Source organism: Phodopus roborovskii, unplaced genomic scaffold (genome assembly GCF_943737965.1).
Source record: "Phodopus roborovskii unplaced genomic scaffold, PHOROB, whole genome shotgun sequence".
Taxonomy (NCBI): domain Eukaryota; kingdom Metazoa; phylum Chordata; class Mammalia; order Rodentia; family Cricetidae; genus Phodopus; species Phodopus roborovskii.
The window spans coordinates 1171437-1199381 of record NW_026126448.1 but is presented as its reverse complement, the minus strand read 5'-3'; the positions used below and the strand labels follow the sequence as shown (position 1 = coordinate 1199381).

At 50.9% G+C, this 27945-nt stretch overlaps 1 protein-coding gene across 14 annotated transcripts in view; it reads right to left on the bottom strand.

The window, feature by feature from the left end:
- Lrp8 (LDL receptor related protein 8) overlaps positions 1–27945 on the bottom strand; it is a 68184-nt gene that overhangs the window by 21257 nt on the left and 18982 nt on the right. For 4 of the 14 annotated variants that reach the window (XM_051188392.1, XM_051188393.1, XM_051188385.1 and 1 more), the window contains exons 3-9: positions 17755–17877; positions 10327–10455; positions 7038–7418; positions 6112–6237; positions 5028–5150; positions 1857–1976; positions 1658–1783 (exon numbers count right to left, since the gene is read on the bottom strand). In XM_051188392.1, the coding sequence (XP_051044349.1) occupies positions 1658–1783; positions 1857–1976; positions 5028–5150; positions 6112–6237; positions 7038–7418; positions 10327–10455; positions 17755–17877 (1128 nt within the window). Of the gene's footprint in view, positions 1–1657; positions 1784–1856; positions 1977–3148; positions 3188–5027; positions 5151–6111; positions 6238–7037; positions 7419–10326; positions 10456–17754; positions 17878–27945 lie in introns of all 14 variants that reach the window. The other 10 variants (XM_051188390.1, XM_051188394.1, XM_051188386.1 and 7 more) reach the window with 9 other exon arrangements.

The window sequence follows — 27945 nt, the reverse complement described above, 5'->3', positions numbered from 1 at the left end:
CCCACCTCAAATAACAGGCATGACTTTACCTCTCTGAAATGATAAGCTGGGTTAGAGGGCATCTTGTAAATTTTAATGAGAACCTGAGAACCAAGTCAGCAATAGGGACCTGTGTGTTTATGATTTGAGTTTTTTATAATTGCACCTTATATTTACATGTATGGATTATATATATATATATATATCCAGTGTGTTATCTCTACTGCACATATATATATATGGGACACATTACTCCTGTCCCATAGAGAAGACAAGATGGGTTATATGTGTATGTATGAATGTGTGTTATATAGTGTGGGTGGTATATTTTAGGATTTTTTAGGTTTCATGTCAAGTATTGTAGCTACTGCATTGCCATAATCTATGTGTTCTATCTTATTCGTGTGAAACTCCAGACTTTTACTGAACTGTTTACTATCCCCATGTGGAAAGCGACAGTTCCTTATATTCAACATGACCAACACAGTCTGCATCCCTCCCAAACCTGCCTCTTCACCATCTTTCTCAGATACTGAAATAGCAACTCTTTTTTTCTTTTCTTTTTTTTTAAGTTGTTTGACCCTGGAATCTTGTGGTTCATTCTTCTCTAGTTTCCACACTCAATTTTTAAGCAAATCCAGTTGGTTGGCCTTCAAAATATACATACATCTGTTCACTTCTCGATATTCCCACAGCAACCATCTTGCTCCAAGCCTTTCTCCTGGAGTACTGCAGCAATATGTGGCTTCTTTCTGTCCCTGTCCCTCTGCAGTCTGCTCTCAGCAATGAACCCAGGCAGAGCTTAAATATTACATTTCCCTTCCACTCAGAACCCTTTGAGGGCTTTCCTCAGACCCAGGAGAAATCAAATTAGTCTGGAAGGCTTTGGGGGCTGCCCTGAGTCACTTCTGACATCACTTTTCACTAGTCTTCTCGTTCCAGCTGCACCAGCTTCCTAGGTGTTCCTTCAACATCCAGTCATACCCCTTTCTCCTTGGGCATTTGCAGTATCTCTTCCTTCAGCCTGGAATGCCATCCCTGCATCCTTTCACCTCCTTTAGGTCCTCACTCAAATGTCCTTTGTATTTATTTAGTGAGGACTTCCCAACTGTTGTTTAAAACCACAACCCACCACTCTCCCAGACTTTCCCACCATTTCCTCCTTAATTTCTCCTTAGCCTTTCCATATTTTGTCTATCTTATTTTTGTCTGTCTTAATCATTAGCAAAGATATCTGTGTCTTTTGCTGACTGAATGTCTGGTGCCTATAGCAATGTTTTTGCATTTAATATAAAGAATTAAATAATTACTTAGATGACTGAATGGATCACTATATAGAACTACGCAGGTCATGCTCTTTATGTGAGCTGTCTACACTGTCTACACTGGCAGTGTGGCCCACAAATGTGCCTGTACCTTGTGCTATCATGGGTGGCTCTAACCATGCCTGTGGGTGTTATTGTGCAGTGCACCATGCATGTGATATTCACTTGTATTTTGAGCACTGTGTGCAACTGACCTCTCTCTCTCTCTCTCTCTCTCTCTCTCTCTCTCTCTCTCTCTCTGTGTGTGTGTGTGTGTGTGTGTGTGTGTGTGTGTAACTACTCCTCACATACATGCAAGTCTGGTGCTTCACAGACCCTCCAGAGTTGTTCCCGCTCCCTTAGGAAGTCCATACCTACAGCTTTGCAGTTCTTGGTCAGTGAATCCATCTCATAGCCAGGGTGGCACTCACACTTAAAGTAGCCCTTGTAATTCACACAGATTTGGCTGCAGGCATCTGGGTCCTGGCATTCATCAATGTCTGTGAGAAAGACCAGACGTCAGAACTGGCAGTAGGATCTCTATCTGCTTGGGCAGATGGGGGAAGGGCTCACCGCCACAGGTCTTCTGGTCCAAGAGCTGGAACCCTGCTGGGCATGTGCACTCAAAGCCAATCTTGAGGTCAGTGCAGATATGGGAACAGCCGCCATTATTGTGCAGACACTCGTTCAGCCCTGGGGAGGGACACAGGCTGCTGAACTCCCCTTCGGACAGGGAAGTGGCCCAGAGCAAAGCAAAGCCTTGGGGCAGCAGACTCCCACAGAACCAGGAAAACAGGAAGCTGCACTGAACCTTTATCTCATTAGCCAGGTGACTGGGAAGGAGGAGAATCAGAGGGACAGGTCCTTGATTAGGCAAGACAGGATCAGTGGATCAAGGAGAACACAGGTCTTGTCCTCCTAGTTCCATCCACTACCAGACTAGAGGCAACTAGGCCTTTCCTGGAGCTCTGAGCTCTTTCACAAACAAAAAAAAAATTCTTTTTTAAAAAAAAAAAAAAACAGCTCCTTCTTCCTTCTGACCTCTAAGTTTAAGCTTGCATGTCCAATGTTCACCCCTTGAATATTTTCTGAGGGCCTCTGCACATTAATCTGTAGCCTCAAGGAGCCCACTTCACTCCAAGGCAGGTGATGCCACTTTGGAATGGTGCTGCCCTTAGAAATTTCTTCCTCACAGGAGCTACCTCCTGTACCTTTCTCTGCCTCCCTGGTCTGCTTTGTGGGATTGGCCATCCTGCAGGGGCTCACTCAGGGCTCAGGGCTCTGTCAAATGCTGACTTCTGCTCTCCAATCATTTGCATACTTTCTCAAGGCAGGGCCCAGAGTTAGTTTGCCAGTAGGAAGGAGTAAGCTAATGCAGAATGCCCTTACTTGCTACAGCTGAGTCTTAAGACAGACTTTCTTTTACATGTGTGTGTGGCCAGGTCAGGGTTTTTCAACTTCTTTGACCTGTCCCATTCATCTACCTTGCCACAAGCTTAGACCAGGGGTACCAAGAGCTGCAAAGAGCGAAAGGGTGTAAAGAGGTCACCTGGTTCCCTCATTCTCCACTCCCTCACCACCTTCTGGAGGGTTCTAGGGGAGGCCAGAACCAAGGCTTACCAAGTTCTCACCCATCTCCTGAGCTCAGAATCACAGAGAGTTAATTCCACAAGCCAGGGCAAAGTACCACACCACCCTTCTGCCCACCAGGCTCATGCACTGTCACTCCAGCCAAGCAAAGCAGAGCTGAGTGGAGCCAGCTGTGGCCATGCATACAGCTGGTTTGAGCTGCCCATCCAGGCCATGCACAGCTGTGGGTGTCCCCACCTCCAGCCGGAGCCATGCTTAGGGAATGTCCCCATTACCCCTGGGCCTCCTCCTGTTTCTCTGGAATGTTGGCGCAACTGAAAGAACAAGACCACAGCAAGCCCATGACTTTGGGGGACTGGTGGCTCTGTCAGGCCCATCCCTGGGACGTCCCAGACTTCTGGAGGTGGTTTGAGCCATGGTAGCTTCAGAGTAGTTGCTGAGAGATCTACCACTGGGAATCATTCTGTCGTTCACACCCTTTGTCACCTGTCTTGGATTTTATTATTCCGTGAGCACCATCCATTCATTTGTTCTTCCAGTCTCTCGCTGCCTCATTCATGCATCCACCCCACTTCCTTCCTCTCTTTTTGTAGGTAAGAGCAACCCCACAGTTCTGTTTCCTGGACATTTAGCCAAGTGGTATATAGAGGGTGATGCTGCTCAAGAAGAGCTCAAAATGACTGTGACTTTTGATAAGAAAAAGAAGAAACCAAAGGTACAGAGTACCCAAGGCCTACATAGGTTGAAAGGGGAGAAAACTAGGAGGTCCTAGTTAGTTCACCCCTGACCACCTTCTTTAGAAGGAAGACCTGAAGAGTGTGTTCCGCTCTAATTCTGTGTAGCCTGTAGGTAGGTACAGCTGGGAGAGGAAGGAAGAGGGTAGAGTGGTCTAGGGTCCTGAATAGCATTTGATATCACTTTACCCAGCACAGTATACACTTGCATGCACACACCTTCATGCACACACACACATACCCATACTAGCTTATTGCAGAGGCACAGAAAAGGTCTGCAGGCTCCACAGACATGGAAATGCAAGCAGAGATGCATGAATGCAGTACTTCAGAGATGTGGGTACAGACTCTGGTCTTTTTACCAGCACAGACAAAAAGAACACACAGACACAAACGAGTTCATTTTTAGCATGTCATGCAGAAGGGAGTTTGGTAGGTTAGTAGTCCCTGGATAACTGAAGATCTGAGTGTGGGGAAGCTAGGTTTAGCTGTTCCTGCTCTTCTGTCCTGCTTTGCATGAGTCCCTTCTGGATCTTTTCCAGGCAAGGCCCGGCTGGAGGCAGTAGAGTGCCTGTCTCCTGCAAGCCCAGGTAGAAGCGCAGAGAGCTTTGCTTAGCCACTCTTCCTGGTTTCGTTTTAAATCTTCAGAAGGAAAGCAAAGAGGCTAGTCCTGGGGAGCTGCCCCTCTGAGTACCCAGTAGGGGAGATGCTGAACAGTCAGTCTTCCAGGAGAGAGCACAAGGAGAGGCCAACCTTTTCTGGGGGCTCCTTTGTCCAATTCTTTGAAATTCTGTCCTGAGACAAGCAGAGATGACTCACAAACTCTTGTGCTCACACCCTGGTCTCCTCCTCCACCTCCATCTCAGAGCCTGTGCTTTTGCTAGACACTGGATAGCTGGCTAATCCTACTTTTCTCTAGTTCAGACTGCAAGTCTGAGCTCTCACACAAGTCCCAGATTCAGGGTTTAGAATGGTGATACTGCCTGCTGCTGGGAGTATCCTACCTTATCCAGGCCTGGCCTGGGAGTGAAGCTGCGTGGGATATACTCCTAACTGGTTCTCCTGCTTCTTCCAACTCTGCAATGTGTTCTGCCAGAGACTGAAAGAACTCAAGGACCAAAGTCATGGCTAGTTCATCAGGGCAGAGGTACAGAGGAAGAGAGAAACTTGCAGAGGGCACACACTCAGTTTAAATAGTTTGTATACGGTAGAAATGAGGCATCTAGACGTCAAAAGAGGCTCCTGGAGCTTTACAGCAATAAAGAACAAGAGAACCCAGTGGCAATGGCCCAGTGCGAGGCTACAGGATAGTATTTGGTCTAGAGGGTCAGAACAGGTATTGAGGGCCTCTAGTCTGGATGCCAGGAGGGAGCATGGTGGGAACAGTAGTTCAGCTGTTAGGTGCAGACAGGTAGCATACCACACTCTTTCTGAGGCTCATCCGACCAGTCCCGGCAGTCCCTCTGATCATCACACACTTTCCCGCCGTCCACGCACTCGCCACTCTTACACTGAAATCTGCGGGGACCCTCACAAGTTGACTCTGTCGGGCCAGACAAGAGAGTGGACAGTCCCTGTGAGACAGTGGGTGGGAAGGGCAAGGCTGGGCAGGGCCAACCAAGGCCCACAGAAAAGGAACAGAGTTGAAGGGCCAGCCCTAACAGATCTCTTAGGGAACCTTAGGACAGACAGTGGAACCAGGGCCTGTAGGAGTCTCCTCACAGAACAGATCCTCTTCCACCCATGCTTTGTCTGTTCTGGGAGTATTGGAGTCCTGGGAAAGACCTTACAGCAGCTCTACAGAGACCGAGTCTGGGCTGACCATCTCTCAACGGGAGTGTTTGCCCTACACCGCCTCAGTGACCTTTCAAATTAACTCTATGACTAGTGGGTAGGGCCTCTATTCCAGCAGGGGAGGTGATGACCAGTAGAGCCACCTGAGAATGAGAGGGACTCTTGGAGGACAGGATTGAGTCTCTGCTCAGTCTGAGAACTAGTAAGAAAACCCTTGCATGTGGACAAACAGTGGGGAGGCTAGATTCTCCACAGTGTTTTCATGCCCCCTTAGCCCTCTTTCAGCCTTTACAGAGTCCTTAAAGTCCAGTTCTTGGGCTGGAGAGATGGCTCCAAGGTTAAGAGCACTGGTTGCTCTTCTAAAGGTCGTGAGTTCAATTCCCAGAAACCACAAGGTGGCTCACAAACATCTATAGTGGGATCTGATGCCCTCTTCTGGCATAAAGGTGTACATGCAGATAGAGCACTCATACATTATAAATAAATAAATCTTTTTTTTAAAAGTCTAATTTTTGTGCCTCAGAACCCCATGGGAAGGAATTCCAGTGATAATGGGCAAGTAAGTGATGCTGTAGGGGTAAATTCACGTCAGAGATCAAGGGAAGAACTGCAACTCTGCTCCCTCCAGGCCAGGGAGGGTAACAGGGCCTGTCCTCAGGCTGAGGATCCCTCCTCACGAGGATGCCAACCCTTGCCTTGAGCACACGCACCCAGCAGGCAGCCAGCTTCATCACTTCCATCTGGGCAGTCGTGTTCCTGGTTGCAGCGTTTGATGGCAAGGACACAAGTCCCATCCCCACACTGGAAGTCATTCTCATTGCAGGGTCCTGGTGCTGCTGAAACAGGGCAAGAGGAGGTCAGGACCAGTGTGGCTCGGAAGGCTCTCCCCACAGCCTCATGCCACATCCACCCCTGGAAAGGATGGAACAGTGACCGAGCTTAGGAGGCCTTAGAGGACACCTCGCTAAAGCATCTCTAGTGTACACGGGGAGACTGAAGCTCAGAGAGGGGGAAGGCCTTGCCAAAGGTCACACGGCATTCCAGTTTCCTGTTTCCCTGCCCACCACCTCAGCACAGACGTGTGGTTTTCCATTGAGTCCTGGTGCTTATCACTTATTGATTTGGTTCACTCAGTTGACCTTTCCTGAATCTGGCACTGTGCTGGGTATTGGTGGGGAGCCCAGAGGCTAAGAGCCCCTTTCCAGAAGCTCAGGTGCAGAGAGATGAGAAATGCATGGATGAAAATAATCACAGAGTGGGCTGTGCCTGTAAGAGAGGGCAGCAGGGACCTGCCGAAGTCCTGGAAGGGACCCAACACAGCTGGGACAGTCAGCAGGATCTGACCGGCTCAGCATGCAGTACTCCTAGGACAGAGGTCTCTGGGCAGGGGGGAACAGTGACAGACTCCCTGTAACAGGGAAGGGCAGCAACTGGTGTGATGGAATGGCCACACAGCAGAGACAGGTGCCTGGCTTCTGGGGTCAGATCTGAGCTCCATGCCTTAGCAGCCATGTGACCTCCCGCAAGTCACTTCATTCTCCCAGTGTAAGTCTCTGTTAAAGCAGGGTATTTACTCCCGGTAGGAGGGCCATATCAGCAGGCTCTGGGTGGGACTGGGTGCATGGAGGGGGCTTACAGCAGTCGGCCTCATCAGACTTGTCCTTGCAGTCGCGGTCACCATCGCAGCGCCAGCCCAGGTGTATGCACTCGCCACTGCGGCAGGTGAACTGGGTGGTGGGGACACAGGCTGCTGGCGTGGCCATGGGCTCCTGGCCCCCTCGCCCGCAAAGCTCGGCTGCCTCATCCGAGCGGTCATCGCAGTCAAACTGGCCATCGCAGACCCAGCGCTCAGGAATGCAGGTGCCACCTCCTCCACAGCGGAACTCGCGGGGTGGGCAGGCCGGGTCTGAGCAGCCGCGCTCGTCACTGCCATCGCCGCAGTCATCGTCGCCATCACACACGAACACAGAGGCCAGGCAGGAGCGGTTGCTGCACTGGAACTCATGCGGGGCGCACACTGCGCAGGACAGAGAGCCGGTCGGCCGGCCAGATCTCATCTCCCATGACCCAGCCCAGCTCCTGCTACAGGGGCTACAGGGTATTCTGACCTTCACCTATAGGCTGGGATAGGTTCTGCTGGAGACTTGAACCGGGAGCATGGTATGAGAGACTGCCACTTCCAAGCAGGGGCCTCAGTCATGCTAACTGATCTTGAACCACATTTGCCCTTCCTGAACTTCATCAAGTACACAGAATTTCTGCCCTGTAGCCAGCAGCCAGGTGGGGCTGTGAGGGGCTCTAACACGGCAGAGCCTTCCTTCTTGTCTTGAAGGCTAGGAAACCATCTGTAACAGGTGATACCAGATGAGAGGGCAAGGGTTTGCCCACTGTGCCATAGTTGTATATATAGCTTGCAGAGACTGTTAAGTCTCCAGCTTGGCATCTACTAACTACCCTGGTCCCCACACCTCATCCTGAGCATACCCCACCCAGCTATGGCCACCTTGATGATTTGCTAGGCCCAGGGCACACAGTTCCCCTCCAAGGTTTTGTTCAAGTTGCGCCATCTCCTGGGAACCCACTGCTGCCCACCATTGCTTTTAGTTCTCTGTCAGTCCTTCCCCTGCACAGGTCCAAATTCCACCTTCCTCCAAGCCATGCTTCTTGTCTCCCTGCTTAGGAAACCTCCCTCTGGCCCAGCCTACCTATGTGCCCTTCACAGCCACCCCACAAGCCTGGGCTCCACCTCCTTCTCCATCTCCATTATTCTAAGGATTGGCACAGAGCCCCCTGCAGGATGTGGGTGTGGGTGAAGCCAGTAAAGAAACAGGTCCTGGCCCTGCCTGGGGCCCGGGCTCCCTCTCTCTGGAAGGCTAGTCTGGAGTTGGCAGGAAAGGCTTTAGAGACCAGCCTACCCAGGAGCTAGCTTAAAGATGAGAAAACTGAGGCCCAGAGGGGAGCACCTTGCTCAGGGTCACATCATAACAAAAGAACCAGAACTCGGGTTTGGGGTATTTCCTTCCTACTCTGACCCATCCTCTCAGCTTTCCTGTTGTTTGTTTGTTTGTTTGTTTGCCCTCTCTTTTTGGAGCGTCTGCTGTTTCCAAAGCATCCACCCCCTCGCCTCCTCCCCTCTTTCATGTCTTCAGACATTGGCCTGAGGGGTCAGGAATGCTGTGGCTATGACCACAAACGACATTGTGGTGGCAGCACCATGTCTCTCCATATGGTGGCGCCCAGAGTCCATTTTTCTATTTTCTGGTGACAAGATGTCAATTTTCATCATTACTGAACATAAAATAAAGCGATGTCTTCAGTGTTACAGTGTAGACAGACCTTGCCGTGTTCTTTTGACAGCTGCATTTCCCCCTCCTGAGTTTTTGGGATGTGGGGGCATCAGAGAAAAAAGCTTTTGCTCTCTGGCCCCACGTCCCCCAAGATGCCACAGCTGACACCTTCCTGCCTGTCTAGACACAGCTTTACATACCCAGGGAGAGAAGATTCTGTCTTCTGAGAGTCCTGACAGGAAGTTCTCATAACAATGGATTCCCTATGAGATTCTGAAGCTGACGACAGTACCAAGGCCCAGGGACCCTACTCCCTACATTCACAAACGCAAGGGTCTCAGAGAACTGGAGAAGGGAAGGTTACTTCTCTGCCCAGGCCACGGGGACCCAAGAAGAAGCTTTCCTCATGCCTTTGGCTCCTATAATTAACAGTAGACGTCCCAACATGCTCTAGTCAGGCACCCCCCACACACACACACAATACTGGCTGATAGCTTTATTTTGGAAGAACCGTTTGCCTGAGGTTGGGGGTGGTGAAAAAAAAGGGCATGGGTGGATGAGTTCTCACAAAACTATCTCAGCTGAAGCCAGGGCTGTCTCTGGGGCTTTGACATGCAGACACTAGCCTGGACCTTAAACCTATCCATACATTGCCTGCTTCAGACCCATCAACCTTCCACATTTGGAATCTCAGAAGCCTTAGGAGGAGATGGCCTTGCTCCTGGACCAAGAAGGATGGCTAGGAAAGACTGGGTGGGGGGGTGGGGGTGAAGAGATGCTTTGAGAGGCAGTGGTGGGCAGTGCCTGGCATATACCCTCCTGAATTTCAGCCCAGTCTCATAGCCTAGTAGCATGGTCAGTCTGTAGTCCCCTGGGGAACATTACAGGATCACCTTATCATGCCCTTCAGAACCTTACTCCAGACCTGGCACATAGTAGGTAGGTACACAGAGAAGTGAAATGAGCCAGACCATGACCCCCACCCCCACCCCCTGGCCCAAACCTTGCTGGTCTGCTCTCTGAGAAAGAGATAATCCTGTGTTTGAAGTTCAGCCATGTGGAACTGTCCCAGTGACCACTTCCATCTGTCCCTGCTGAGGCTGATGGGAATGTCTTCTCTGTATGTGATATGTGCCCCAGTCTGAGATTTCAGCAACAGCCGTCCTTCAACCCTAGGAAACTGTCGGCACATGCCCCGTTCCCAATGCTGCCAGTGCCCTGGCACGAGACACCACTTTCAGACAGCCCAGTCTTTGGTTCCCCTGCTCTTGCTTGGAGATTGATTGGTAGACTTGTAGAATGGATGAGCAGATGTCGGACATGGTAAAAAGCTGTTGTGTTAGACCTGGATGTGAATCTCAGTTCATCCCTCAGCCTAGGGCATGTTTCCTCCCTTGTCTGAGCCTCAGTTTCCTCACCCATGAAATGGGGACGATAATGGCTATTGATGAGGTGGTCATGAGGATGAAAGAAGAGCATGTCTCCTAGGAGCCCAGGCGTTTCTAATACTCTCATCATCATTCTTCCCTTCCCACCTCCCAGGCCCCACAGAGAAACAGGCCCCTTCCAAGAAGGGGTCACCACTCCTGCGGGTGCCTGACTGCTGGGCGGACAATGGGATTCTGGCCCTGGACTCACAGGTAGGACAGCCAGCCTCGTCCGCTCCACCCTCACAGTCCTTCTCTCCATCGCAGCGCCACGAAGCAGGCACGCACTTCTGGCTGGTGGGTCCACAGCTCAGCTTCTCAGCAGGACACTCTTCCCTGTCTGCAGAGACAGACATCCAGATATTCGTGGCTTAGCTAAGGGTAACACAGTACACAGCACTAACCAGTTCTGCTACGTGGCATAAGTCCCCGGCAGTCCATTAAGGCCCTCGGGCCCCTTGTCTGTTCACTGGGAGCCAATCTTCTCTAAAGGCTTCCTAAGTCCTAAATCTGACCCCACCTCACACTGCCCTGCCTATCCCTCTCTCGTGGTCTCGTCCAAGACATTCAAGTCTTTTTCCTCCCCCCTCCCCCTTTTTTTCTTTTTTGGCTTTTCAAGACAGGTTTTCTCTGTGTAACAACCCTGGCTGTCCTAGAACTCACTTTGCAGACCAGCTGGCCTCAAACTCAGAGATCCACCTGCCTCTGCCTCCCTAGTGCTGGGGTTAAAGGCATGCCACTACCGCCCAGCTTCAAGTCTTTTTTGGTCCAAGGACCCCCCCCCCCCCACACACACACACATCTTCCCTTTAAGATATAGAGCTGCCATGCCTTTGCTGTGTGCCTTTGGGTGAGATATGCCTAACTGGACCTCAGTTTACCTTCCATAACTTGAACCTGTGGGTTTGGAGGGCTCACCAAAACCCTAGCAGCAACAATCTTAAGTCTCTGTAAGATGTTGTTGAGCCCACCGCTGAGAGCAGCCTCCATGTGCAGGGCCCAGCGGGACTGCACGGCAATAATTACTGCAGCCGCAATCAGAGGCTGACTCAATCAGGGGCCTGGAGCCCCAGGGTTGATTCTCAGTTTGGAATAACGAGAACCCCATTCGGGACTGGGGGCAGCTCTTACTCTGAGCTTCCCCTACTCCACATGACAGCTGAGGCAGATGCATCTTCGACCTTTTTGGTTGGCTCCCTGCTGCCTTTTACAGTGTGCAGGAGTCCCAGCCTCAGGCCCCTAGATTGTGCCAGGCACAGTGCTAGACATTTCCATTTAATCTTTATAATAACCCAGCAGGGTGAGGATTATGTTTGGACTCCAGCATGGAAAGTGAGGATGTGGGCTCTGTAGGCTGGCTGCCTGGGTTTGAATCACAGCTCAGTTATTCACTGGCCTTGGCCTAAAATACTTCTCCTTGTGTCAACCAAGTGTTGTCACTGCTGCATACGGTTGTTGTAATGACCACATTCACGTCTATAAAACGTTGAGAAGTACACTCATCCTAGGCTCACTACATGTTCCCCATTATTAGTATCTACATGAGCCTTGTTTATCCATTCAGTGAGCATTGCTGGCTACCAGACATGATGGTAAGCCCTGCACACACACACACACACACACACGCACGCACGCACGCACTCACGCACGCACGCACGCACGCGCGCACGAGAATGACATGAAGATGTACAGCTGTGTCTGATACCAGAGACTGGGAATCGTTTTCTAAGCCCAGAGGAATGGTAAGTCATGTCTCACTTTGATCTCTGATCCATTTCCTCTCATTTTATTTCTGTGGCTGGAATGAGAGGCCACAGAGATGGATAAAAGTGGGCTGAGACAAGAAAAGGAACAGAAAAGTAGGCAGGGGCAGGTGTCTAAATCAAGGTCCCTAGGTGGTACATACTATGCATTGGGGAAGATTACCTTCAATCCCATGTGGATCCCAAATTTGGACAGGTTTGGAACACCTATCATGAGTAAGGTATCCAATGGGAACATAGAATCCATAGAATTCATTTTACATGAAGTAACTGTCAGTGAACTTTTAAAATGGCCACTCTGGTAGCTAGAGAGATGGCTCAGTGGTTAAAAGCACTGGCTGCTTTTCCAGAGGTCCTGAGTTCAATTACCAGTAACCCACATGATGGCTCACATACATGTATAATGGGATCTGAATGAAATGGCCACTTTTGCTGGGCAGTGATGGCACACAACTTTAATCTTGTGAGCCAGAGGCAGGAGGATCTCTGTGAGTTCAAGGCCAGCTTGGTCTACAAGAGCTAGTTCCAGGACAGGCTCCAAAGCTGTCTTGGAAACAAACAAACAAACAAACAAACCCAACAAACAACAACAAAGAGAACAAAGTTAGGTCATTTGCAGGAAAGTGAATACAATTGGAGATAATCATATTAAGCAAATTAAGCTAGACTCGGAAAGACTAATATTGCATGTCTTCTCATTTGTGATTCTAATTTTATATTGATGTATAAAGTTAAGTGTGTGAAGCCACGCAGTGGTGGCACATGCCTTTAATCCCAGCACTCACGGGAGGCGAGGCAGGCAGATCTCTGTGAGTTCCAGGACAGGCTCCAACAGAGAAACCTTGTCTCAAAAAACAAAAAGAAAAAAATTTTAAAAGTGTGTATATATGTCATTAAAATAGAAGCAAAATTATCTAGAGGAACAAAGGAGCTAACAGGACAGGGAAGGGAAGAGAAGAAGATGCTTAACACAATATGTGATTGTATGAAAATGTCCTTATGGAACACAGTACCATGTACGTGAACATACACAATGAAAATATAGATAATATAAATGCTCGAGGTAGACTCCATGCCCCTCTCTGTTTTGAAGGTCTGAATGAGAAGGTAACATCTGTAAGGAATGAACCTCACCAGACACCAGTCTGTTGGTATCCTGTGTATGTAACAGAACTATATGCACTAGATTTCTGTTATTTACAACGTACCCAGTCCAGTCTGTGGCAGTTATCCAGAACCAGCTAAGATGCTCATCATCACCCTCACCCTAACCCTGACAGGCAAGAAGGCAAGATTCCAGGAGCACCATTCTCAAACGGACTGTGGCAGTAGTGTTTCCTACACTGATCAAGGCAGCAGTCCTAAGGTTCAGAGACATCAAGTAACTCACCCAAACATGCACAGCACATTAAGAGGCGGAAGCTGGGTTCCTCTGACAAAAGTCCCATCCTTCCATCAAACCATGCATGACTGAGAGCCAGCCCCAAACTCTCTTTCCCAAAGCCTATGTGACTGAAACAGCCTTTGGTCAGATGCACCACCTCCAGAGGCCTGGTTCTGCAGCCCCCAGTGCAGCAGGCAGCCGATTGAACTTTTAATGAATATTTATACAGTTAACAGCATAACCTTCCAACAAGGACAATGATTAAACAATCTGTCTGCTTCCTTTCTTTATAATTAATAAGGCATTTGCTGTGTCCCTAAATAGACAGTTCTAATTACAGGCTCTCAAGGACCCAGCAGTGCCTACTATCAGTCCCTTCACCCCTAAAGAGTCATGGCTCTTGGAATGCTAGGACAAAAGAGGCCAAGGAGATCCAGTTGACAAGCATCTCTTGCAGTGGTATTCCAGGGCTCAGAGAGAGGTAGGTGCATCCAATACCTGTCTCTACTGCAACCTCACTGCCTGTGCCTCTCCCGTGGTATAGCTCTCTCCCAAAGCTGAGATTCCAGGTTCCAGGTCAGGCCTCTCCACTTTGTAGCTGCAGCAAGTGCTGGTGGGCATCCCCCAGGCAGAGAGGAAGGCCTGGAGAGTGTAAGTTGCTGGCTTTGAGTCTTAAGGAAGGAGCCGAGCTAGACCTCCATCCCAGGTCCATGCTGTATAGCCATCAGCATGGCTGGAGAGATCAGTGAGGTGCTCAGCTAGCCTTTGCTCAGGTAGGCCAAGCAACCTGGCTATCTAATGTCTACTCCCAGGATCCTTGAAGCCAAGACCTATAGGCAAGTTGGTATAGGTAAAGGAGCCTGGGTTTTAGAGTCGATAGACCTAGGTCCAAATCTCATTTACTAACACTAAAGTCCGTAGGCAAGGCATTTAACTTCTGTGCTCCCTGGGTTTCTTCTGCTGAAAATGGGGTTGGTCAGTGGTTTGCATGAGGTGGTATGGAAATCCCTATACTCAAAAGCCAAGAATACACTGGAGCTCTTGATACAATTGCTCTTGTCCCATCCAATGCAATGAAAATGTAAATGATCGCTGGGGAGGCTGGTATCACCCCTGGGGAATGCACAGGAGCTCATATGGTCCCTATCCTGGTACAGCCTTTCCCTCTGGGACGGATGCTCCCCAGGGACACCTTTGGCCTGCTGTTCAAGTGTTCCAGGCAGAAGCAAAAACCCTCACTGCACTGCCCCCTCACACCACTGATGAGGGGGCTTGAAATTACCCCGAAGTGACTGAAGGTATTTATTAATTTCCTGAGAATCGTGTCCCAGAGATCCAAAGCCACAGGTACTTTTGCCAACTCATAAGTCAATACACAAAGAAACAAGGAAAATGTTTGTACCTAGTGGCTACTCACTGGTCTGTAGTTTTAGAGACTGGAGTTTTAGGGACAAATGGGGATTGCCTGCTCCAAGGGGACTGGAGACTTGGGCCATAGCAATCACCAGTGTCACTTGACTGGGCCCCTGCCTTAGGAAGCACACCTTTGCAACCCGTCATCCTAAAGGAGCAGAGTTACACTAGGCTCCTTCACACAGCATCAGGCAAAAGAGTGATCTCAGATCTCCAGGCCTGTACTTCTTAATCTATAAGAAGCAGGTGAGCAGAAATGAGTGGCAAGGTCCCTTCTAGCTGCTCAGATGCAAGGGGGAAATCCACATGCAGCATGCAGCCCCCGCATCATTTCCCTGGAACCACTCTCTCCTCTCCTTGCCTGCCTGTGCCTCTCCCAGCAGATGCCTAAAGGTGGGACAGAGATGTCCCCAATCAAGTGAGCTATAATTATAGCCTAAATGATACTTTCATTAGGCAAATGTTCTGGGCTTTCCCACTGTGACTCTGGCTGCATTTGATGAATGCCTATCCCAGGTCCCTCTGCTTCTCACATACACAACCCCCCCACAACACACTCTTTATAATATTTTAATAGTATGAATCTAGTGTCCTGATATCCTAATAAACTAACATTGGGGGCAGAGATTTTGAGGTTCAAGAACAATAATAAACAACACTGGCACTTATTCCAATATTTGTATTTTCTCAGTGGAGTAGCATACCCATTATAAGGCAAATACCATCATGCCATTTTACAAAAGGAGAAACTAAGGCTCAGGAAGACTAGGCAACTTATATGAGGTTTCAAGGCAAAGGAATCAAGATCCCAAACCTACTATACTCTTCTATCTATAATCTTTCTGTTAGGGGTGAGGAGTAAGGCTCTATCCTGGGAGCTGGCACAGTCCCAGAAACCTGGTAGGCTATGGAGGTTGCTATGGCAACACCAATTAAATGGACAGTGGATTGGCTGCTGGGTTTTCATTTGGTTGGAAAGCTGTGAGGAAGCCTGCTACCAGTCCTGCTACTCCAAATTCTGCCTGGCCTTCAAGGTCCTCTTGGGCTGATTCTTCCAAGCAGCCCTTCCTAGTCACAGGTCCTGTGACAATTGCCTCTGACCAATGCAGTGGTTCTGGGATCCCAGATTTTGCACCCCACTGGACAAGGGCAGAAAGTAGGTTTTGGACTACTAAGAATTTAGGAATTTTAAAGTGGGGAAATCTATGGGATTCTAAATTGGGACCCATACTGGGCAGGGGTCGGATGGGGCAGAAATAGGCCCTCACAGAAATTGCCTGGGATAATCCACAGGGAGTAGGGCCTCTTCAGTCCCAGGTAGCTGCCATGAATCTCGGAAAGCCTGAGAAGCCTGTCTTTTATCACAGGAGAGGCACTTGCCGCAAACACGCTGTGTATCTAAGAGGCAAGTCTATCAAATTCTTGAGTCCTCTAGCTGCTCACCTGTTAAATATAAGAGAACCTGGGGGTCGGGAGGCGTGGGGAGTGTGGGTCCAGCACAGACCATGAGGAAGAAAGGCGGACACACGGGATAGGAGAGAGGGGCAGCAAGAGGGAGGCTGGAGGCAGGAAGTAAGCTGGAAGGGAGGGAGTCCAGGAGAGTGAACAGGTGAGCAGGCCCCAACGGTCAAGGGGAGGAAGCGGCAGCCCCACACCCCAGTAATATCCACAAAGCCGCTCTCTATGCCCAGGGTCAAGGCAGGGTTGGCTGACTGTTAGCCACAAACCACCCCTAGAAACTCTCTAAAAGGCACATGCTGTCCCTTCTCAGCTGAGCAGCCATGGCCAAATGGCCAAACCTGGTCCAGTCGCAGTTTCTTTTTCTGTGGGGGACCCTCTCTCTGGCTGGCATGAGGATGACAGTCACAGGCAAGTGTGGCGGGGCTTTGTTCTCTTGGAAGGGCAGGAGAAAGCACCGGGCTTCCCTCTGCCCTCACGCCTGCAGGACAGCATGGAGTGGCATTTGGTGTGGTAAGGAAGGGATGGGGCCTGCAGTAAAACTGGGGAGGGCTTGGCAGCTGCCTAGGAAATGAGGGGCCCTTTGTCTGGGGTTGGGGGGGTCTCTCTTGCTCTCCTTTTTCTCTCTTGGAAACTGGTAGCTCTGTTGCTAGGAGACAAGGAAACCCAGTTATCAGCAGCAGCAGCCTTAGATGGGACTCTGGCCTTCATTGTCCCTGCATTTACCTCTGGGGCAAACTACAGAGGGGCTCCTGGGTCCCCTCTGTAGTCCCACCATTCTCCACGTGCTTCCCCCAGCCTTTGTCTCAGGCTTATGCTGCTGAAGCTGTGCCTCTGGACCGCTGGGTCCTCCCCCTCCCCCGTCTCATCTCCTTTTTTAATTTAACAAATGTCACGGAATGACCTGCCAGGTCTAAGTTTGCTTTGAGGATTAGAGCCCAGAAAAGAAATCATAGAGAGACAAAGCTCTGAGTGTGGAAGGCAGTCCTGGAGCGCCAGGCTTACGGCACCTCACCCCTGGTTCCTGTCACCATCCAGCTAGCCCTGAAGTACAGGCTTCAGCTCACCCAACACGGGGGGGGGGGGGGGGGGGGGGGGGAGGGAGACGGACGGACGGATGGACGGACTTGAAGTCCTGACTGGGTGGCCATGGACAGATCACTCCAACTCTCTGAGTTGTGTGCCCCTTTTGAGAATCCAGAAAGTGGTGATACTTGCCTCTAGAGGCTGCTCTGAAGATGAAAGGAATGACTGCACACAAAGAGCTTAGCGAGGTGTGGCACACAGTAAATGATTAACAAGCACCAGCTGCCGTCAGTGCCACTGGAATTACAATTAAGATCCTCGAGAATGAGAGCAGGGGGCCTGGAAGATGAGCAGGATCTGGGGGTGATTCTAGCTCCTAGTGCTGCAGGGACAGAGTCAAACCTACAAGGGAGCTGGGAAGAAACCCTGGAAACAAGCGACAGCCGAGCAACTCAACACTTGACTGCTTACCAGGAGCCTCCCACTCCCCAGAGGGCCTGGCACAGAGTAATCTCTGACCGCCTCACATGAGCCTGACCACTGGGCAACACGAAAATACTGATGAGGAAACTGAGGTTCAGGGCAAGAGACTCACAACAAGTGGCCTTTGATTCATCAGATCCATCGGGACACTCCTCCTCGCCATCACACTTCCAGCGCTCGGGGATGCAGTGGCCGTTATCACAGGTAAAGTCGCTGTCTGCGCAGGTCCTCTTGGCTGTGGAACAAAGATAAGAAAGAGCATAAGGGTCCGTTGAGCACAGAATGTTTTTCTAAGACAGAGTCAGAGAGCAAACGGGTAGCTAGTTTGTGCTCAGCCTAAAAAGTGTAGCCCCCCGCCCCCAGCCTCCCACAGGGCCTGTAAGTGGGGAGTTCAAGCCCAGCAAGGCTGGCACCACCTCCCACCACACCTCTTCTCAACTTCTCCCTTCAGGTAGTTCCGTCTCTTCACCTGCCTATCCTGACACACAACCAGGTCCCTTGGAAAAGCTCCAGGAGCTCATGATCATGAACCCTAACAGTAGACGATGATTCTGTGGCAAAATGAACAAGGAATTTTGTTCTTGAAGTTGTGGCCAAGTCGGAACACTTATTGGTCAAGACACACACATGGGCCCCTGTCTTGGAGCTCTGCAGGAAGACTCCTGTCCTTCATCAGGTTTTCAGAGCCCTGCTGGGCCTCCTGCCATCTGTGTGACTTTGAGGACATTACCAACCTCTGAGTTCCCCCTTCTTGCAAAACTGCAAGAACACAAAGGGTTGAAGAATAACAAGAGGTTAATGTGTGAGGACACACCATTGGGCCCTGGTACATGGCAGGTACTTGCTGCCAGTGCAGCTTTTGCTGTTTGTCTGGACAGTAATTAGAAGGGAAAGAAATGGGGTGCTGTGTGCCCATGTAAGCTGAGATCTCATGGCAGAGTAGGAGCAAGAACGTGAATGCCAAGTCCAGCCCTGTGTGCATAGTTCTGACAGAAACTGGAGCTTTTGGGTCAGAGTGGAGAAGAAGGCCATGTCCCAAGGTTGCCCGTCACTGACCATATCTTCAAACAAGGGCAGAACAAGGCAGCTGTCCCTACAGGGAACCTGCCGATGAGCTTGGCTGCCTGCCACTGGAAAGTGTGGAGTAGAGGTATGAGGACTTGACCTTTGGCTCCTTGCACCCTCCACCCACTCCAGGGCCTCAAAGAGTCAGAGACTTCTCAACATCACCTGCATTCAGCTTCTGTTAGCTCTACCCAGGCTTGGATTGAGGGTCCAGGAGTGGTATCAGGAAAGGAGCGCTCTGCAAAGTTCATGTCTTGGCTATTCTGCTTTGCCATGCACTCTCAAGTAAAATACTTTCCCTTCTCTGCTTTTAGTTTCTTCATAGGGAAAGGGAAGCGGATTTGTTAAGACACAATCTTTTCTTCTTCTTCTTCTTCTTCTTTATTTCATGTGGATTGGTGTTTTGCCTGAATGCATATGTCTGTGTGAGGATGTTGGATTCCCTAGAACTGGAGTTACAGATAGTTGTGAGCTGCCGTGTGGGTGCTGGGAATTGAACATGGGTCCTTTGGAAGAGCAGCCAGTGCTTTTAGCTGCTGAGCCATCTGTTCGGCCCCCAACCCACATCGGGCATAGCTCAGCCAGATACCATCCCAGGACCCTTTCTTCATGGGCATTCTGGGAGTGTAGGGGAGAGCTTGGTTTCTCCCTATATGCCAAGCCATGGGGCATGGAAGCCAGAGCAGCCAAATGTTAGAAATGACAGCTTCCGGGATGGCCAGCCATGGCAGACTGTTTCAGTATCTTGGCAGTTTGGTCATTTTCACCCAGGTCTAGCCTTGTACCTTTCATCCAAATCCTGGAACACGTCACAGCTATCCTGGTAGCTGCTATTAATTCCTTTTACAGAGGAAACAGAGGGTGAAGGAGGTGAGTGGGTAGGTGGAAGAAGGGTAGGTAGATCCCTTTCCACTAAGGCTTGCAGCCATCCGAGTATTGGCAGGCGAAGAGCAAAGACTCCCCAGACAGATGCCCACCCCCAAACCTTGGGGACCTTGTTGCAAGGCAACTGCTAAGCAAGGAGTATGCATATACCTTTGCCATGTGTCTGAAAGTGTACAGCAGAGACCTGACCTGTGGTGACCTGAGCTTGGGTAATGTGCTACCCTGGAGAAACTGAAGCAGCATGGTCACCCAGGTTTGAGACTACAGCGAGCCACCTTTGAAGGTGGAACTCTGAAGTCACATAGAAGTGTCTGGCACAGAAACTTAAGGTGAGTGCTGGCATGGCCAGCTCTTCACTAGGTGACTGAGAGCAAGTCCCTTCTGTCTCTAAGTCAGCTGTCTTCGTAGGTAGCACTGCCTCAGGACAAAAGACAAAAGAGCTCAGTGATTGAGCTCGGCATAACCAGGCTAGCTCAGCCCTGCCACAGAAGAGGCCAAGCAGTGGGTCAGGGCCATCACTGTAGGCCATGCCAGACCCTACTCTCCGGGCCTTGGCTTTGGTTCCCAGGGCAATTCCCCAGCTGGGCTCCAGGCTGTGGTTCTCTGTTTCCAGGGATTTATGTCCCTCTGTGCCAGTCTGCCCCTTGGACAATGCCCACCTCTGTGAGTCTCTGTACTCCACACTGCAGGAGTGATACATAGTCATCCAGGGTCTGCGACATCATAATCTGGTGCCATGGCAACAGATGGACTGCTACAAAGGACTTGGGATTCCACAGGGTGGTAAGGAGGGGCCTACCCCAGGGAAGAGCAGAGGACAGTGGAAAATCCAGGACAAAGGAAGTGGAAGCTACTGCTATTTATAATAACACAAGAAAAGGAAAGCATCAGACAGTTCATGGTCAAAGGGACTCTTCTGCCACTTGTGGCTGTGTGACCTTATTTAAGACACACTACGTCTCTGAGCCTCACAAAGTACAGGGTTGCCAGGCGGAACAAACGGGCTAAGAGTGGTGCTAGGGATTTGTGAACTAAGAAACAAAAGGAGACATGGTTGAGGAGTGTAAAGTCACAGCCCCAGCCCCAGCTAAAGGGTATGTGATGCAGGGCTGTGGGTCAACGCATCTGGGCGGTGCTCCTCCTCTGGAGATGGAGGTGTGGTGCTGACGATCTTTCAGCAGCTCTCAGCCCCTGTATGATCTTGCAAATTATTATGATCACTCACCACTCCCACTCACCACCCCCAGAGGTGTCCTTACTAAAACAATACATATCCTCAAGCTGTGGGTCCCACCCACACACTCCAGTGCAGAGATGCGGCTTCAAACAATCCAGCCGCCAGCTGCGGCGCCTCATGGCCAAGAGAATGTCCCTCCAAGCCAGAGTTCCCAGATGAGTGACAACTCAAGATCACAGCATGTACCTGTGGGAGGCCGCACTTGAGCTCAGGTCAGGAAGCCTGAGAATCTTTCTAGGTCACTGGAGGAAGACTGTGCCCAAAGAGGGAGGTACCTGTTGTGAGGATGGGGGGGGGGCATGCAGGGCATTCTGGGAAGGGCTAAGGCCTGGACTGGGAACCAGCATAGTCTGTGAGGGACTAGGGCTGGGGAGTGCAGCAAGTATCATGGAGCCTGTGAGCTGAGCTCTAGCCAGTTTGCTCTGCCTGGCATCAAACTGCTTTCCTTGAGCTCACCCAGGGACCCACTCAGTGTCTGGCTAAGCACAGAACCGCTTACTCAGCAGCCAGTGAGAACCATGGCTCTGTTTGCTTTGTGACTTGGTAAGACTATGTAACATGGACCAGTGGTCCTAGCAGAAGTCAGAATACAGGCAGAGAGCCTGGGTGGCCATCTGCCCAATCTTGGAGATATACTTTCCCTCGTGGAGAATCATGGTGCCACTGGTTTACCAAAAGCTTCCACAAAAGTCTGCAGCAGACACCTGATTAGCTGTTTCTTCTATCACAACCAATTTTGTTTGATGAAGAAACTCCCCTTTGTGGATGCCACGTCTACTAATTTTCTAAGAGAAGTCCAGTGAGCCATGTCTGGGAAACATGTGATGCAAGCTCTCAATCCTGTGAGGAGATGAGGTCCTTGGAAGGAAATCCCGGCCACAGGCACCCCAGCAGAGAACAGTACTCCGTCGTCCGTCCCACGTGGGCCTCTCCTACTGACCATGAAAATAGCAGGTGTTCAAAGAGCAGCCCAGATGAGCTCAAGGGGTTCTCTCACTGGGGAAACGTAAGTCCTCAGATCAGGGACGGAGGGAGGGATCAGTACAGGGTGAGGGGGCTGAGGCTAGCCAGCCACCTGGGCCAGGGAGGTGGGAGACGTCAAGGGTGCCTCCCAAGAGAGGCACAGCAGAGACCAGTAAGAAAGGTGGAGTTTAGCTCAACACTGCAACTGTGTGCGTGCGTGCGTGCGTGCGTGCGTGTGTGCGTAGGGGGGTGAGGGTGGTCCCTGCCCATAGAGGGAAGGGGAAACCAAAGACTTAAAGCTTCCACCTCAGAACCCGCCCAGAGGGACTCAGCTGCTTCCATTTCCTCTCTCAGGCCCAGGCCAGCACGGGGTGGCCTGGCTTTGCCTGCAGCCAGCCCTAAGGCAGCTGGGCCACTTGTACCCTGTTCGGGAAGATGAAAGGGCTGCTCCCCACACAGTTACCCCTCTGCAGAGCTTGCCAGGCCCTGGGGTTGCCAAGACGACCGCTGCTAGTAGAATGAAGATCCGGGGTGGGGGCAGGGGGCGTGCCAGCCCGCCCCTGCCCTACTAACCTGGCAGGCAGATTTAAATGACAGCCCAGGAAGCTACTATTAAACTGTCACCCCAGTCAACAGGACGACAGACTAAGAGTGTTCTCTGGCTGAAGCAACAACACAGCAGGAGCGAGAGGGGGAGGAGACAGTGGCCTAGAGCAGCCTGCACCCCATTCCAGGAGGCCCTGGCCTGCAGACTTGTCCACCCACTGCCAGAAACACCCTCTCAGGCTATGGTGGGTCCTGGCATGGAGCTGCCACACAGTGCACGGCCTGGCAACTGCTATTCCTCACACTTAAGCAGACAAACCCTTTTCCCAAGTGAAACTCCCATCAGCTGTTTCCTCTGGACACTCCTGCAGGGACCTTCATGAAACTCTGGGTCTTGGGAGCTGCTTTGTGGTTCAGCAGCTCTGGGTTCAGTTTCTTATCCATCCCCAGGCATGGGAAGTTCCCATAAGCCCTGAATTTAAAGATCCCATGGGTCTGACATTTAAAACAGCTTCCCTGTGTCTCAAGGCACTAACGCCTTCAATGATTCCTGGTTTTTGTGCCTCTGACTTGCACACTCTGAGCTGCTATGACTGACAGTTCCTGCCAATCAGTGACGTCAGAAAACAGTGAGTGGCATCAACTGTTTCCCTGGGTCCAGGCAGCCATACTACAACCTACTTGGTGGCACTGCAGACTTCCTAGAACCTTGGCACACATCAAGCATGGCAGTCCTTGGCTCTCTGCTGCCTAGCTGGCTGCAGGTCCATCAGCAGGTAACATTCAAGACATCTGAGTCCTTTCTCCTCCCACCCAGGGAGAGTGAGGAAGACTCCACAGTTGCTGAGGAGGCAAGTATAGAGATCCTCTCATGGTGGGGATCACTTAAGCAAAGTCCTCTTTGCTGTTAAGTTCATAAAAGTGTCCCTGGAGTTTTCCCAGTTGTCTCCTCTCCTGCCCAGTATGTTACACATTCTATCCAGGCACAGCAGGAGTCAAACAAAATGTCCCCAAACACTGAGGTGACAAAACAAGGCAGGACACCTGCAGGGACACACTCATGGGGGTGATGGGACTGGTCCTGGGGTGTCAGGGTCACCTGTGACCCATGGATGGCTGTGGCTCGAATCACCAGTTTTACTGCATCAGGTACTACTGTCTCCCAATGAAGAGAAGTGCCTTCCTTCCATCCTCTGCTCGGGACCTTAGGGGACAAAAGATGAGTCCCAGATAGAGATTTGAACAAAGCATCACAGTCAGCAGGGTCTGAACCAAGACATGAGCCCACACCTCTCAGTGTTCAGCCTAGGAATTCCCTCACAGAGTCTCTAGCCCTACATCCCTAATTAGCAAGGTGGCGTCTTCCAACTCTAGGTCTCAGTTTCCTCATCTGAATCATCCTTTAAGGGCTCTGTCCAGCTGATGTTCTGGACCAGTGACATCAAGGCACACACAGGCTGTGATCTTTGTGTGCTCCAAGGCCCTCTGAAAGGGTCACCCAGGGCTTTCCACAGCCAGCCCCTCCTTCCAGATCCAGCACATACCAGTTGCTCTCGGACACTCAGTCTGGCTGTCACTAAGGGAGGCCCAAGCTTTCTCTGGGGTATGTGGGACTCTCAGTCGCCACAGGAAAGATGAGCAGCTCTGGGGAATAGACAACAAAGGCATCTTCCTGTCCGAGTGATTTGTAGAAACAGACAGTATTGAACCAGTGACAGCTGGGGTGGGGGTGGGGGAGGGGTGCACAGGAGAGAAGTGGAGAGGATGGGATCAGCAGGGGTCTTGGGCTGGTGACTTCCAAGGACCCAAATCCAGTGTCTGCATGCTGCTTGGAGACGCAGGCGCAGGCGTACACCTCAGGGACACCATCTCCTAAGGAGCAGATCAGCCCCATCCTGGAATGTGAGCTACCCACTTGGCCCTAGGACTCTAGGTCCCAGGGAAACAGAAGAAAACTCAGGGCATCCTCAAAGTAGAAGCTTCCAGAGGAGGAGACAGATTGGGAAATCCTTTTAGATCAGGGATTCTACCCCAGGGTCCTGCCTGGATCCAGCTTCACCATCCCCACTGGGGCAGAGGACACCTGACTTGTCTCAGCCTCCTCTGACCAGGGACCTTCCTACTTAAGTCCAGATAAGCCGCCTGAAGCTTCTGAGAGGTCTGTATGTGGTTCTGTCATCACACATCACGTACACATGCTCGCACTGATCAGGCCTACATTTGGGTACCTGTTCTTCCTGCCACAGGCCTCCTGGTGGGAGGAGGGGCAGCTCTTCTACAGTTCAGAGGCTCTAGCCTTAGTCTGCCAATATGCCCAGGGACCCTGGAGCAGGCTTCTTTAGGCTCAAGGCCCTACAAGTTGTCAAAGGAAAGCCCAGAGTTCCCAGAGCTGATCTCAGCAGCCAATGCCAATGAGGCCACGCTACTGGAGTCCAAGAACCCTGGTGCAAAGGAGTAAGGGATGGAGTGACCAACCTATTCCCACAGGAGGTCACTCCTAGGCAGTGGCTGCTCATGCTGGGGAAGAGGCGCGCTGGCTGCTGCATGCTTCACCCATTAGCCCAGTAGGTGGAAGCATTCCTGTGAGCCCAGAGGCACATTCAACAGCAACATGTGTTACTAGGGAGTCTGCTTCCTGGTTGGGCGGGGCTCCCTCTGTGAGTGTACCTCTATGCTGGGGCAGGCAGGACCCAGGAGCCTGTCATCCCCCCCCCCAGATCACAGTAGCCATCTAAGGGGTCTCTGCTCATTTGTGTACCCAGCTTAAGGTATAGTTCTGAGAAATTGGTGGGTCCTGTGGTGGGGACACTACTGACTTTATGTGTGTGTGGGGGGGGAGGGGGAACCCATGCGACACCAGGCATGTATGGAGGTCTAAAGACAACTTAGGTGAGTCAGTCCTCTCCATGTACCATATGGGTCCTGGGGATTGAACTCAGATCATTAGACTTGATGGCAAGTACCCTTACTGACATCTTGCTAGCCCCTACAGGCTTATATTGTACTGAGGATGGGGTTAAATTAACCTTGGATATCTCTAGCCCCAGCCTGTGCTCTAGGCCTTTGCTTTCTCTGTGCCTTCCTCTCCACACCAGTGGTGTGATGGACTGGACAGGATGAGCTTTGAGCTCTCTAACTTTTAAATGCAGTGTAACCTACCCGAGGTCCAGGGCAAGGCAGGCAGGAGGAGGAAACTGTGGCTTGGTACCCAGGTCTTCAATGTCTACACTGCTTTAGCTCAAGATATTGTGGAGCAGGTATAAGTCAAGGTCCCTCATAATCGGAAAGACCTTCTTTCCTGTCCTGCTGACTCTCCAGCTGTGAGCCCAGCTTGTCAGCACCAACTCCCAGAAGGAAGGGCAGGTGTTTGTTAGGGTGGCAAGGTCTGCTGAGCCAAGGGTTCAGGCAAGTGCCCAAGGGATGGAGCAATGGGCCCTGAAGGAGCCTAGCTCAGAGTTGGGGACCATAGGGGAACTGTTTAAGGGACATGGAAACTGACTGGAAAACTCAGCTGAGCTCAGAGGAAATACACTGAGGCAGACCTTCCTCACTTTAGACCAGGCTGAGAGAATAAAGACCACAGAAGAATGGCCACAGTCCAGAATGAGACAAGACAAGGTCTTGATTGAAGCAAGGGTGGTAGGCTGAGCATGATGGCATACACCTTTAATCACAGCCCTCAGGAGAGAGAGGTGGATAGATTTCAAGGATAGTCAGGGCTACATAGCAAAACTCTTGTCTTTAAAAAAAAAAAAAAAAAAAAGCAGCGGGCATTCACTTTGCCTCTCTAGACCAGCTTTAGGACATGGACACCAACAGTGTCCAGAGCCCCCTTTCTAAAACCAAGCTGCAGTATGGAAGAAGGAGCAGGGGGAGAGAAAGCTGTCTGAGGAGGAAGACCTCAGTTGGACCTCAGAGAAAGGGGTGATCTGGGTTAGAACAGGGCTCTCACTAAGGTCCTCCACACTGGCAAATCATAGGCCTCTTGTGTCCAGTAAGACTCTCCAGCCACAGCTGTGCAGGTCACAGTGACTCAGACAAAGTCCCAGGAGGAAGCCATACAATTATCGATGGATTCATCTCTCTGGGTCTCAGTTTCCTTGCCTAGAACATAGGGCTAACAATTTGGCAAGACTCCAAAGAGCATTGAAATCGTATAGTGGACCAAATAGCCCGCCAGAGCTTTTCACCTTCACTACTCCCTTGCTGGGACTTCAGGGAGACTGCAGGGGGACTTCCTTTTGGAATGGCCGAGGACTCAGATGGAGACACACATGGCTCAGGCCCCATGAGGTGCTAGCACCCACACTTAGAAGAAAAGGCCTCTAGGAGAGGGTAGGGGGAGACGGGTAGAACCCCAGAGCTCACTGGCCAGCTAGTCTAGCCAAATAGGGACCCTCTGCATGTGCACCCTCCCTCTCTGTCTCTGTATCCCTCTGTTGTGACACCCCCCCCCATCACAAAAGAGACATAGATCTAACTCTCCATTTTTCAAGACATATCCTAAGACACAAAATTACACTACGCAGGCCCACTGGGCCAGAATGTGAGCACTAGTCACAGAAACTTTCCAATGTGGCCATCAGAGATGCTCAGTGGCAAACTGTAGAACCACAGAAACTCCTGTCATGGGATCTAACGCAGGTGCCAGAAGCAGCAGGCATAGCCAACCCTCCCCCACCACAGGCATAGGAATCCCATTCCCACCACTGACATATGGCCAGTCTGTGCAGGCAAGAGGCTGAATGCTGTCCCTCCTGAACAGGGAGGGAAATAAGTTCTCAACGGGAGACCCCCACTTTGTACAAATGGATTCTTCACCCTCCTTGTTCTTTGGCTCTGGCCAGAAAGATTCTCAGGGAAGTGGCAAGAAGCCAAGAGCTGCCACGAAATGACTTTAACCAGCAGACAGGCTGGTAATAGGTTTCGGTGGGAAAAAGGCAGGAGCAGGCGATTCATTCCAGCTTGCTATGCGATAAAGAAAATTAAGGCATAATACTGAGAAGGCAGCGGCTCTGTTAACCTGTGTGGAATACCAATTACTTCAAGCTTCTCAAAATTGCTAGAAATAAAGAGAAAAACCCAAGAGTGTGATTGTAGCCCAAGGCTCATCTGGATTAGGCTGTTTGTTTGCCCTGGCACCCTAATGATGGGAATGAGAGAAAATTCCCCGTTACCTGGGAGACAGCTATGCCAAAACGGGGTCAGGGAGGCAGGCTCACAAGCAGCCACTGGTCTGCTTGGCAAGTACTCAGGGTAGAGGGCATCCCCAGGTTCACTCCAGGAGAGCTGGGTGCAAAGTCTGCAAGTCTGCCATGGCCTCCCCTTGTCCTGCCCTCTACGGTGCTCACCTTCAGTCCCAGGTAAAGGGTCTGGGAGGACCAGCTTCATTCAACTCCTGTATCAACAAGAGAGTCTGGGTCTCTCTCTAATGCTGGAAGCCAAAGAATCAGAGAAGGAGGGATACTTACTATGTCCCAGGCACCTGCCAGGTACTGATGAGCCCCACAGCCAAGGAAGACTTCGGGGGGAATCTTGTCTCAGAGCACTGGTCCTGGGAGACAGCCCACCCATTCGTCTGAAGTCAGCCAGAGGGCAAACAGCATA